The sequence below is a fragment of the Daktulosphaira vitifoliae genome, unplaced genomic scaffold (genome assembly GCF_025091365.1).
Source record: "Daktulosphaira vitifoliae isolate Bord-2020 unplaced genomic scaffold, ASM2509136v1 Scaffold_1, whole genome shotgun sequence".
Taxonomy (NCBI): Eukaryota; Metazoa; Arthropoda; class Insecta; order Hemiptera; family Phylloxeridae; genus Daktulosphaira; species Daktulosphaira vitifoliae.
In genome coordinates, this window is record NW_026099572.1 from 60770533 (window position 1) to 60783565 (window position 13033).

The 13033-nt window shown below is 29.4% G+C and overlaps 1 protein-coding gene and 1 long non-coding RNA gene across 3 annotated transcripts; both read left to right on the forward strand.

Moving 5' to 3' along the window:
- The first annotated feature begins 3557 nt into the window (after positions 1 to 3557).
- On the forward strand, positions 3558 to 4923 carry LOC126894458 (uncharacterized). 2 transcript variants are annotated; one of them, XR_007701416.1, is made up of 4 exons: positions 3558 to 3830; positions 3901 to 3993; positions 4066 to 4201; positions 4845 to 4923. It is a non-coding gene; the product is annotated as an uncharacterized LOC126894458 (long non-coding RNA). The 2 variants fall into 2 exon arrangements; XR_007701415.1 differs by having other exon boundaries at positions 3901 to 4201.
- A 5603-nt stretch (positions 4924 to 10526) lies between these two features.
- LOC126894840 (zinc finger BED domain-containing protein 5-like) lies at positions 10527 to 12380 on the forward strand. The gene has a single exon (XM_050666139.1). It carries the CDS (start codon positions 10527 to 10529, stop codon positions 12378 to 12380), a length of 1854 nt encoding a protein of 617 aa, XP_050522096.1.
- The last annotated feature ends 653 nt before the right edge of the window (positions 12381 to 13033 follow it).

Sequence of the window (13033 nt, forward strand, 5' to 3'; positions counted from 1 at the left end):
AATGCGTTGACGGAACAAGAATGCAATCCGACCAGTCGAGACTATTACTTAATTAAAAATAATTAATTAAAGTTGTTAAATACAGTAATCATTTATAACATTGAGAGGGATACGTGTAATAATTCAGACAAAAATATGTATGACATTAATCGATAAGTGTATTACAATTATAATAATAATATTATAATCATTAGAATATATGTTCCAGCTATTATTATCGTCGTCGTCAGCGGCGGCGGCGGCGGTAGTAGTATAGTGTTTATTTAAAAATGTGTTTTGCTATAAGAAAACTCTAACAGTCGTCATTATTATATATTGTCGATAAAAAAAAAAAAATACTGATTTATTATTCACTATACCAATAACGGTCAAACTTATAGATCGTATATTAAAAATTAATGTAATTGACGGCGACATCGACGCCGCGTTAAGCCATCTGCTGTATTTATCTAGAGTGCTATAGTATAATCATCAATACAGCCATCTGGCACACAATGTTTCGAACTAATTTTTTTTTTTTACAAATTAGGTAAAATTAACATTTTACGTACAGACTTTATCTAAATATATGCATGTCGCATATCAAAATAACGGATTCGACGTTTAAAATTCATACTTTTCACCGTAACCGTATAGCTTACCTGGAAAATGCATTTTTTTTTTTTTCGTCAAAAAAAGGATATTACGTATAAACTATATGGCTGAGCATAATTTAGGTGCGCGACAAGTTGTGATAGTTAACGTCGTGTTTCATTACCCCCTATCATAAGACTTGGTGGAAGAGGAGAGGTTCCTCACCTGCCTTAGGTTAGTTTACGTTGGGTTTCAACGTTCCCTCTCCCATTGCATTATGTTAGTATCTTCACCTACATCACATGTGGTGTGGTGGGTGGGTGAAGCGGGGGGGAACCAAAATCCCCTTTTTCACCCTACTAATGTTTTATTAATACGAACAAAATAACTATTCTTATAAATAATTATTGTTCAAGACAAGAAAAAAAATTATCATATTGATAAATATATCATAGATTCAATAGTAATGATATATTTATCAAATTGAACAATGAATTTATTATATAGATCGAGGTTTTTCTCTGGGTGTAAATATTTGCATCGAAGCGTTTATTTTTGATAGTGATTTTAATCACTGTCAGATATCATTATACTTGATCCAACTATACCACGGCACCACTGTGCCGCGACCCCCCTGTGCTGGTTTTTTTTTTTGTATTAAAATATATTAATATACACTAAATTACATAAAAATTGTATAAGGTCCGTTTAAAAAAGATTTTTGAATAGCATGGTTCGAATAAAATATTATATATTTTATATAATAATACCACACAACTCTAAAATTTTGTTGTTCAATATGTATAAATGTTTAATGTACATATTTACCTGTTAGTAAAATGTTTTTAACCAATTTGTTAAATATGTATTATCAATTGTCTCGTTAATTAATTCATAAATAAAACTATAGCCAAATAATAAATTTATTTCAATAAATATTATTTCAATAACTGGGTCCTGATTTAGTGGATATCTCAGGGGAAAAAAAACCCATCACAGGGGGGTCGCGGCACAGTGGTGTCGTGGCATAGTTGGATCAAGTATTATGATATCTGACAGTGATTAAAATCACTATAAAAAAAAAACGCTTCGATGCAAATCTTTAGATAGTGTTTCATTTAGAGAAATTGGTGGATAATCCAAAAGCAACATGAACTCTTATTTCTTTAATTATATCCTGATTAGTAGTTCTTTGATTTTAAAATATAATATTTGAATAAATACTAATTATAGTTTTTAAATTTAGTATGAAGTTATGAGGCCAGCTATGATGTATGGTTCATAGTGTTTGGCGGTTGATAAGAAAGTAGAGCAGAGAATAAGTGTAGCAGAGATGAGTATGCTTAGTTGGATGAGTGGAGTGACTAGAGAAGATAGGATAAGGAACAAGCATATAAGAGGAAATGTAGTGGTTGGGTCAATCGTGGATAAGAAAACAGACTTAAATTGTTTAGTCATGTTATGAGGAGAAAAGAATCGGAAACTGTAAGAACAGTTATAGAAATGAATGTTGAAAGAAGAAGAGATAGAGGAAGACCAAAAAAGAGATGGAGGGATGCTATTGAATGCGATATGAGGACAGCTGATGTAAGCGTAGATTATGTGGGAGATCATGTCAAGTGGAATCTTAGGTTAAGGGAGGCCGACCCCAAGTAGTTGGTATTAAGGCAAAGAAAAAGAAAAAGATTACCAGAAATTCCGGTGGCAATTGACATAATATGATTGTTGTTTGGGAATGTACAATTTAGCGTTTAGTTGGGTTTAAACAATATAGCGTCAAATCAATTACCTACTCTATCGGTTGTATATTAATATACACTACACTTTAATGATACAATAAATGAATAAACTCACACATACACACATATGCATTTATAACATTTTCAAAAATTAAGTTGAAAAAGTTAGTTTTTGTAAAAAAGTTGCTATTTTAAATCCCCCCCCAATGAGCAGGTTAGACAAGTGTTAGATTTTCAAAAAAATGATATAAAATGAAAGGAAAATATCTAAGGTTTTAGTATAAAAAAAAATTATGATGATTTGTTTATTTTTGAAAAAGTTTTAAGAAAAAAAAGTGAGAAAAATGACAAAATTTACAAATTTTCAAATGTGTAATTTTTTTGGATATTTCCCCCATTTTTTGAGCATCATGCCAAACTATATTTACAATTATTATGGTGAGGGTGGCTGTGAAGGCAGAGGTGGTCAAGGAGGGCGAAGAGGCCGAGGAGGGCAAGGTGGCCGAGGAGGCCGTGTAAGGCGAAATGCCGAATGAAGATTTAAAAGGCGTAAGTAATAGTTTTTTTTTTAATTTTTGAGGGTAATGTCTTCGACTAGAAACGATTTGTGATCTCTTGACGTATTGTTGAAAGAAATCGGTCCAGTGAGAGCTGAGAAAAAGTGGCAACAGACATAAAAAAAAAACACTACATAGTAAAACCAATACCTTCGCATCGAAGCTAAAAATTTCAAAAATTAGTGATTTTTAAATTTATAATTTTTTTGGACATTTTTCCCATTTAGGGTAACGAGGGAAATTATTTTTAATTTTTGAGGGTAATGTCTTAAACTAGATACGTTTTGTGATCTTTTGACGTATCGTTGAAATAAATCGGTTCGGTGAGAGATGAAAAATTTGGTAACAGACACAAAAAAAAAAAACATCATTTGGTATATTTGTTTTTTATAAATCTGACCTTTTAGTGCCAAAGGGGGAGGAGTTAAAATTACAACTTTTTCAACTTAAATTTTGAAAGTGTTCCGATTACACTGACACTTTTATACATATCTTAGTAAAACCAATACCTTCTCAGCTTCGCATCGAAGCTAAAATGTAAAATTGCAAGCTATCATTAATGCATAAACTATATCTACTGTTTGTAGGCTAATAAGCGTAAGCAACATTTTAATCAACTAATTTTTTTTCTGAAAACATAAAATTAACTAATAGATATTCAAATCGACCGAATCTGAAAATTTTTGGTAAAATGTGGCTTGCATCAATTAGCCTACAAACAGTCATATATACTTGATATTTTTCACAAAAGCTAAATAAAATATAAGTTTATATCCACTATCGCGCGTGTATTGTGATTTCAATTTAATAATCCATCTGTCTTCCATAAATTTTAAATTAATTTTTTCCGATAATGTGTATTATACCTTATAAAGCAACAGTCCGTAAGGTAAGTAATCACTGTTCGATGAGAATTTGAACAAAAATCTATCATTTATAATGAGCATATTGTCAATTGACCGTAAGTATATATAATTTTACATATTTTTGTAATACTTTGTATAATAATCAAACTGAAAACTATATTACAGATGATTATAAATAAAGGTGGTGTTATAAATAAAATAATTTTTACCATATCGCCTCCTCATAAAAGTGAGCCAAAAAAAAAACCACAAATAAAAGTACGTATCAAATACAAAATATTAATAAAATAATTTACACCCATATATTAATTAAGAAATACTATATAATAGGATGTTACAGTTGCCATTCTTTTGGCCATTCATCAATAAATTGCTACAAAACAAAAAACGCTAAATAAAAAAAAACCATAGAAAAAGTTAAAATACCGGAAAAAAAAATATAAGAAAAAAAGTAATTCTACAAAATGTAAGTAAAATCCAAAATTGTATAATTCGTTCTGTAATATCAATAATCAACAAACATTTATTGAAAAAAATTTTTTTTTTTAACTACACTAAATTATATACTATAGTTTAAAATTACATTACATTAAACAACTAAATATTGTATTTAATAGTAAAAAATTATATACACAATTAATGATTAATTAAGATATCTATAGAACATTATATCATCTAGTTTATATAAAAAATGTTTAACACCCAAAGAGTTTAAACATGTGTATACTATATTTAAGATTTTTAAATGTTTTATATTATAATAAACCTTAATGAAAAATTAGGCTTAGGACCTTTTTTCTATAAACATAATTATATGTAACTCCAATTAATTATTAATTTTTAAACACATTTGTATTTGACTAAACTAAAAATAATTTAGCATTTACGTTAAATACAATATTTTTATGAGATTCCTGAAAGCTATTATTTTAATTGACAATCATGATGTACAAAAATTGTAGTTAAACAGTTTTTAATCTGCGAATTATTCATAGGCAGATGTATATTCTAAGGTATCATAAAGTTTTTTACCATACATATATTTAATACTACAAAACAATACACCATTAAAAATTGAAACTGAATAATACGTTTAAATTTTGTTGCAGGGTGCAAATATTGCAAAAGAATGTCAATACACACACCAGACAATTGCTGGTATAGAAATAAAAAGAAATACCAAGGGAAAAAATTAAAAATTATATAAATATTATTTTGTTATATATTAATATTAACTAATTAATAAAATAAATTAAATGTCTTATAAAATTTATATTTAATAGAAAAATTATTAAATCATTAAGAAAATTCTGCTTTAATGAAGTGAATTCAAACATTATGTTAATTATAAAGCAAATCACCAAAAAAATAAAAAGATAAATATACCAATAAATCCCATTATATAAATCAAAATATTTAGAATTATAAACTAATTTAAAAGAAAGTGATAGTACATTTACAATATTAATAGATTACTTAATTTACCAAATAAGTAATATATAACCACTTAACATAATAACCGAAAATAAAAGTTACAGAAATGATAGTTAATAATAAATAAATAAATATATATCAAAGTAGTTGAAAATTTATTTTAACTTAAAAAGAATTAAGAAAAAATGTAAAACATTCATAGCCATACGCGGTTTGGAACAACCTTGTACCCCAATCGTGTAAAACACAAGTTTTACCGACTCGGCAACCGTACGTCGCTACCGTAGGTTGAAAAAATTGGCTATTTAAGCTAGTTCAAATTTCAAAGTTAATTTTCTCAACTTCAAAAAGCAAAAAAATTTAAACAAGTTTAACTTTCTATGCTATATTAATTTTTATTTATATAATATTTATGAAAATCTGTACTCCCCATGTCAAGTATTTTAAAATAAAATAAAATACAAAACCCAGAATTTTAACACAAAAATGGCATATTTTTGAACACGGTAGTCATTTTTACCGTGAAGACAAATCCAGAGGTCAAATTTTTTTTTTTTCAAATTAAAGTATATTACATAAGCTTTAATTTAAGATACATATAAAAGTATTTCCGGAATACTATCAAAAATTAAATTGAAAATGCCCTAGTTTTAATACGCAAGTTAAAAGTTTTTACCCCCCTTGTATAAAGGGGTATGATTCGATTTACAAAAAAAGCGTGTCACATGAAAGGGGTCTATAAAAATTTATTATAAAAAAAAACACAGCACAGGGGGGTCGCGGCACAGTGGTGACGTGGCATAGTTGGATCAAGTATAATGATATCTGACAGTGATTAAAATCACTATAAAAAAAAACGCTTCGATGCAAATCTTTACACCCAGAGAAAAACCTCGATCTATATAATAAATTCATTGTTCAATTTGATAAATATATCATGACTATTGAAAATTTAAGTTGAAAAAGTCAATTTTTTGTGAAAAAGTTGTCATTTTGAATCCCCCCCTGTAGGCAGGTAAAAAGTCAGATTTATAAAAAAAATATACCAAATGATAGGTAAAGACATCATGCATCTACAAAAAAAAGAATTATATTGATCCATACTTCATTCAAAATATGAATTTTATGATATAGATAGATTTACTGTGTTTGCTTTGCTAATGGGCGCGCGTACATTATATCCGGCCGTGTAATCAGAAAACTGTACTGTTGCTGTCAATGTGAACGCTATACACACAATATTCTTTATCAGTTTAACAATCGTTCCCTATATGACACATTAGGGTGGCTCTTATTTTTCAAAGTTTTTTTTTTGACCGGACGTCCCCTAGAATTTTTCTATAGGTTAAAAAAATACATTTTGTGAAGTTTCGTGATTGTCCAATGATTTTTTCCCGTGCCGCAGAAGGGTTGAATTTAATAAATTGGGGTAAAAATTAGTTTTTTACGTATAACTTGTTAAATTTTACTTGAATCAAAAAAATTTACTGAATAAAATTTGTTTAAAAATGTATTTCTTATAAAATATATTATATTATTTTTTACTCTATATTGCATATTTAATTGAATAATCAATAAAACACATAAATACGCCGTTTTTTCCCGATTCTAATTTTTTGCGTAATTCAGTTTTTATTAGCGTAATCGACAAATTTTTACAAAATCTATATAAATTATAAAATTTAGATTTGAAAATTATGTACAAATATTGCTTAGTAAAATATTTTCTAATTCTAAATCTTGGTCTTATAACATATAACTGATTAAAACATATAATATAAAACTAATAAATAATAAAAATAAACTTTAATTATAAAAAAAACACAACTAAAAAAATATTATGGAAATTTATTATCAATTATTATTAAATAATCATCATTATTTCATTAATGTGTTTTTTTTTGCATCAGGAAAATGTTTTCTATAATCTGCGACAACTTGGAGCAAGTATTGCTTTTTGTCTTCTTTTTTAGTAATTATCGAGTTATACTCTTCAATTAATTTCACTGATCTTTCTGCAGTATCGTTTACAACTTTTAATCTTCGCACTATTTCTTGACAGTCTAGATAATATATATTTAAATTCCATCGTTCGGGATCTTTGCTTAAAAAACTAGTTTTCATATCAAAACGTTTAAAAAAAAATTTTGAGTTTGCCTTAATGAACTTGTCAATAGTTTTACTTACAAAATGTTTTATATTTCTTGGCGGATTAATTTTTTTTAAGTCTTCACATTCATTAGTTTGTAATGATTTTACCATAAGTCTTTTTATTTCAACATGTATTTGATCATCAAAAAATGCCATTGAGGCATTTTCAGGTGCGAGATACCATCATTGGTTGCTAAATTTAAAGTGCTATCAAACCTACGGCATCGTCAATTTTTGTGTATTCATAAACATTTTTCATGCATTCTAAGTCCATACGAGGAGCTTCAATAGAATTATTTTCAGAATACCAGTATTTTAAATAAATTCTTACCAAAAATATACAAACATCATGAACACCAACCCGTTCGTCATTTGTTAGCTCGAAAGACTCTCGAAAAAGAAAAATTTTTAAACAATAAATAGCTTTTGCCATCCATCTATCTGGCGTGATGAAAAGCTTCAGGAGATCTAATAGAAATATTTGTATAATGATCACCGCCAAGAAAAATAATGGCCAAATTAAGAAGTTCTCTATAGTCTTCTCTTGGTTGATTAATTTTTATTTTTTCCATTATAAACAAAATTAATTTACTTTCTAAGCCGTTTAATTGTGTTTTAACCGTAATATTTTCTAAATCTGGATTTATTGTACAGTCTTTAATCTGTGCCCAACTTTTTTTAAATTTTTTAAAAAATGGTCCACTAGATAAAGCAATTTTATAAAAGGTCCCTTTCGAGGTATTGCTCTAAAATAATATAAGCACCTTGTAATCTCCCCATATTAGAGGCTGTTGTGTCGCAACAAATAGCCTGAACTTTATTTTCAATATACCATTCTACTAATAAACTATGAATTGCTGAAGCTTGTTCTCTTCCTGTACTTGATTTAATAAAAGGAACGCCTAGAAGTTGCTCATTACCATTGAAACTTATAAGTACAGGTGGCCTATCAATTTTTACGCTAATAAAAACTGAATTACGCAAAAAATTAGAATCAGGAAAAAACGGCGTATTTATGTGTTTTATTGATTATTCAATTAAATAAGCAATATAGAGTAAAAAATAATATAATATATTTTATAGAAAATACATTTTTAAACAAATTTTATTCAGTAAATTTTTTTGATTCAAGTAAAATTTAATAAGTTATACAAAAAAACTAATTTTTACCCCAATTTATTAAATTTCAACCCTTCTGCGGCACGGGAAAAAATCATTGGACAATCACGAAACTTCACAAAATGTATTTTTTTAACCTATAGAACAATTCTAGGGGGCGTCCTGATTGAATTTAATAAAAAAAAAAAATGACCTATGTAGATAAGGACCACCCTAATGACACATACACTGGCCACCACTGTCACTACCTGAATAATTTTAATATTATTCATACTTTTATCTGTTTTATATTTTGTAAATTGTTAAGCCGATACCCTCTCCCAAACGTAATCTTCGTCGTCGTTATGTCTCGCCCGGTGAGTAAGAAAAAATTGTGCCTCTCTTCCTTTTGAACTACCGTTGTGGTATTTTGTTGATGTGTGTGTGCAGCCAATAGTTTTTTTTCGTGTTTGTCGTCTAAAAATCATGTATTAATTTAACCAGGCGTCGGCCATTTCCGGGGCCGAGATCCCCATCTTAGGATGAGTCCCATCCGGAACTGGGTATCGTATATTGTATTTATTTTATTTAATATAATGTTTGAGCCTTTTTCTGTTTTAAATTTATTTTCTTATGAACTGTATAATACACAGTGTATATGGACTTTATCTAGTATTGATATTTATAAGGTTATTGGTCAGTGGTATGTCATGTATATTTAATACATATATATATTGTTCCCGCAGTGCCCAATTACAGTCCGGCCAGACAGATTACAAAAATTATACGCCGCGCCCGGAGTACACGAACTTGTTCCGATGCGGAAGACACTTCACGTGTAATATTTAAAAGTTGTAGGTTAAATTTTTTCTTGTCTTAACAATTGTTTTTTTTTTTTTCTCTCTTGTCCCTTCATTTTCAGAGTGGTTTTTGCCTTCGGGTTTTGTCCACTATTAATGTAACTGTAATAATTAAATAAAATCCCCTTAATATTCATAATCAACAAAAATCTTTTTATTGCGTGAATATCTTCAATATTCACGTGTATCTTATTTTTCTTATTTGTATGAATCTTATTTTTTACCTTTAAATAATTCTCTCTATTTTTAAGGTAACGGTCTCGACATACTAAAGTATGTCCACCACTGGTGACATAAAATATACATATTTGTTTTATTTACAAGGTATCAGCGTATTATAGTCTACAACACTTTATATTTTGGTATATGTATATATAATTTTTTTTTATCCACTTTGTTTCATCAAAGTATACATTATTTTATTTAATATTATTGGTTTATTTTCTTAAGTCCACTTATGGTCCGGATGTTGTTCTTTTTATGATCAAGACCCTCGCCTAAGTGGTTGGCGACCCGATTTGCTTTCGCAAGGGAGTCATGAGGGTGGCGACTCCACAATCCGTTGCGTGGCCCAAGTCGTCACCTCTCAACATTCACAAAAATCAATTTTAAACGATTAAAAAAATAGGTTAAATATGTCATTTTCCTTATTTTTAACATATTAATAATCAAAATCAGTATTAATTTAAAACAATTTTTTTTTGTTATTAATTACTTTTTTTTTATATGCAAATGCTTATTTTTTAATAATAAGTTATAATATTAAAAATTAGAAATAATAGGAAAAGTCTAATTGCACAGCGCGAAAAGTTGATTTAGAAAAGTATATTATTATTTCTAATGAAAGTTTCTTGTAGTCTAGTGCAGTGGTTCCCAAACTGTGCGCCGCGATGTCTTTTCAGGGGCGCCGCGTCGTCGTAGAAATTTACCTGGTCTAAAAATAAATTTTAACTCGATAACGGCGGCGAGGGTAATGCGACAAAACCGATTACTATAATATCGGTAGAGAAAAATAATTTTTATGTCTCCGACTTCACAAAATTGATAAACTGTTTATCGTTATCGGTTCTGTCGCATTATAACCACCACCATTAATGAGTTTAAATTTATTTTTAGACCATAGTCATGACTTTATGAGACGTTTGATAAAATTTGTTTTCGGATTAGTATGACCGCCAGTCTCGCGTAGTGTGTTGCTCTATCGTGTTCGTCGTTTTTATATAGAAATTTTGTTAATTTTTGTAAATCATGGATCGATTTTTATTGAACAGTCATAATCGTTGTGTAGAGGAGGAAAGTATACCCTCAACCAGTAACAGCCCGACTGTAAAAAAACGAAAATATCGGAAGTATGATGATAGTTACTTGGAATTTGGTTTTACTTCTACAGAAGTGAATGGTGAAGAAAGACCATTATGTGTATTGTGTATGAAAGTTTTAGCACCAGAATGCATGTTGCCAAGTAAATTGAAGCGCCATTTGGAAACGAATCATAAGTATGCGGTTGGAAAATCTCGCGATTACTTTGATAGAAAGAGGAAAGAACTAAAACAGGAAAAAAGTATATTTTTTAATAATGCATCAATACCAAACAATGCATTGATAGCCTCTTATAAAGTTGCTTTTAGAATCGCAAAATGTAAGAAACCTCATACAATTGCAGAAGAGCTTATCCTACCAGCTGCTTTAGATATGGTAAACATTATGATTGGCGAATCGGCTGGGAAATTACTTTCAAAAGTGCCGTTGTCTAATAATACAATTAGTCGCCGAATTCACCATATGGCAGATGATCTCAATGATCAGTTGATAGAAAAACTTAAAGAAAAGGCATTTGGGTTGCAGCTGGATGAGGCTACGGATATTAATAAGGATGCTCATTTGATATGCTACATAAGGTTCATAGATAATGATGACATGGTAGAAGATTTACTCTTTTGTAAAAATATTACAGCTGGTGCCAAGGCTCAGGACTTATTCGAGATTCTTGATAATTTTATGTCTGAAAATAGTGTAGATTGGACTAAGTGTGTTGGTGTCTGTACTGATGGCGCTCGTTCTATGTCTGGCTGCTATGGAGGATTACAGGCGCTTATTCAAAACAAAGCTCCTGATGCACTGTGGACTCATTGTATTATTCATAGAGAAGCACTTGCATCAAAATATCTGAGTCCTGAACTGAACCAAGTCTTAGAATGTGTAGTGAATGTGGTCAATTATATAAAAACTCGTCCACTGAAATCGAGATTTTTCAAAAAACTATGTGAAGATATGGGAGCTGAACACACAAGTTTGCTGTACTATAGCAGTGCACGATGGTTGTCGCGCGGTAATATGATACTACGTACGTTTGAACTACGAGAGGAAATTTATGTATTTATTAAAGAAGAAGGACATAAACATGCCAGTGAATTTTCCAATAAAGAATTTTTAATAAAATTGGCATATTTGTGTGACATTTTTGATAAACTGAATGAACTGAATACCTCTTTGCAAGGAAAAAATATGCACCTTTTGAAGTCAATGGAAAAAATTTCAGCTTTTATTAAAAAACTCAAATTATGGAGAAGAAAAATGAATGAAGGCACGAGTAAGGATTCTTTTTTAACTTTACAGCAGTTTTTGACCTCTAACGGAGTTAAAATCTCTCAAGATATGAAATCTATTTTTGTAGATCACCTATCACAACTCGTCATTTGGTTTGAAAAATACTTTCAAAATGAAAATATAGATAAATTTTCTTGGATTCAAGATCCATTCAACTCTACTGCTCCATCTGAGTTTACTTCTACCGAAGAAGAGAGTCTTATCGAGTTGTCTTGCGACAATAGTTTGAAGACTAAATTTAGCAGTATAGATTTAACCAAATTTTGGATTTCTATAAAAGATGAATATCCTCTTTTAAGTGATAAGGCTCAACGTATTTTAATTCCGTTTTCGACATCATATTTGTGTGAAGCTGGGTTTTCGGCGGTTGCAGTAATAAAAAGCAAGTATCGAACCAAAATCAATGTTGAAAAAGAAATGAGAGTAGCTGTGTCTTGTTTAATTCCAAGATTTGAAAAAATGTGCAGTGATATGCAAGCACATCCATCACATTAATTTTATACCTATCTATTTCGACCTCTAAATATAAATGTAAATGTAAATCTTCAAAAATAATTAAAATGTGTAAAAAGTATATAACTAAAATTAAATAAATATTCTTGTATTATAATGAAAAAATTGTCTGGTTTTTATTTGTTTTTTTATTCATTTTTTATGATTAGTCATGCTATGTCTTGGGAAGGGCGCCTTGAGAAAAGTTTAGTTCAAAAAGGGCGCCGTGAGCTAAAAAAGTTTGGGAACCGCTGGTCTAGTGTGTTTATTCATAAATAACAAAATTTTTTTATTTAAAAGTATTGCATCAATTCATTTAAATTTTTATACGCGTTAAAAGTACAGATATATACTACTACTTTATTATTTTTATAATATCTCCGTAAAAATTACAAATTCCCCGAGGCAGTGACCTATCCCCCCTTTTATACTTAATATACACAGCTGATATACCTACATCTAACTTTACAATCTTAAATACTTTTGCTGACGATACAAGCATATTAGCATCAGACGCTGATCCCTTAATAACAAATTTCAAACTCCAATACCACCTCAATCTTTTAGAAAAATGGTTTACCGAATGGAAAATTAAAGTAAATACAACCAAATCAAACCACATCACCTTTTCTCTTCGACCAGACATCTGTCCACCA

Bases quoted from the DNA above. Each gene is read 5' to 3' on its own strand.
- LOC126894840 (XM_050666139.1), top strand. From the start codon at position 10,527: ATGGATCGATTTTTATTGAACAGTCATAATCGTTGTGTAGAGGAGGAA.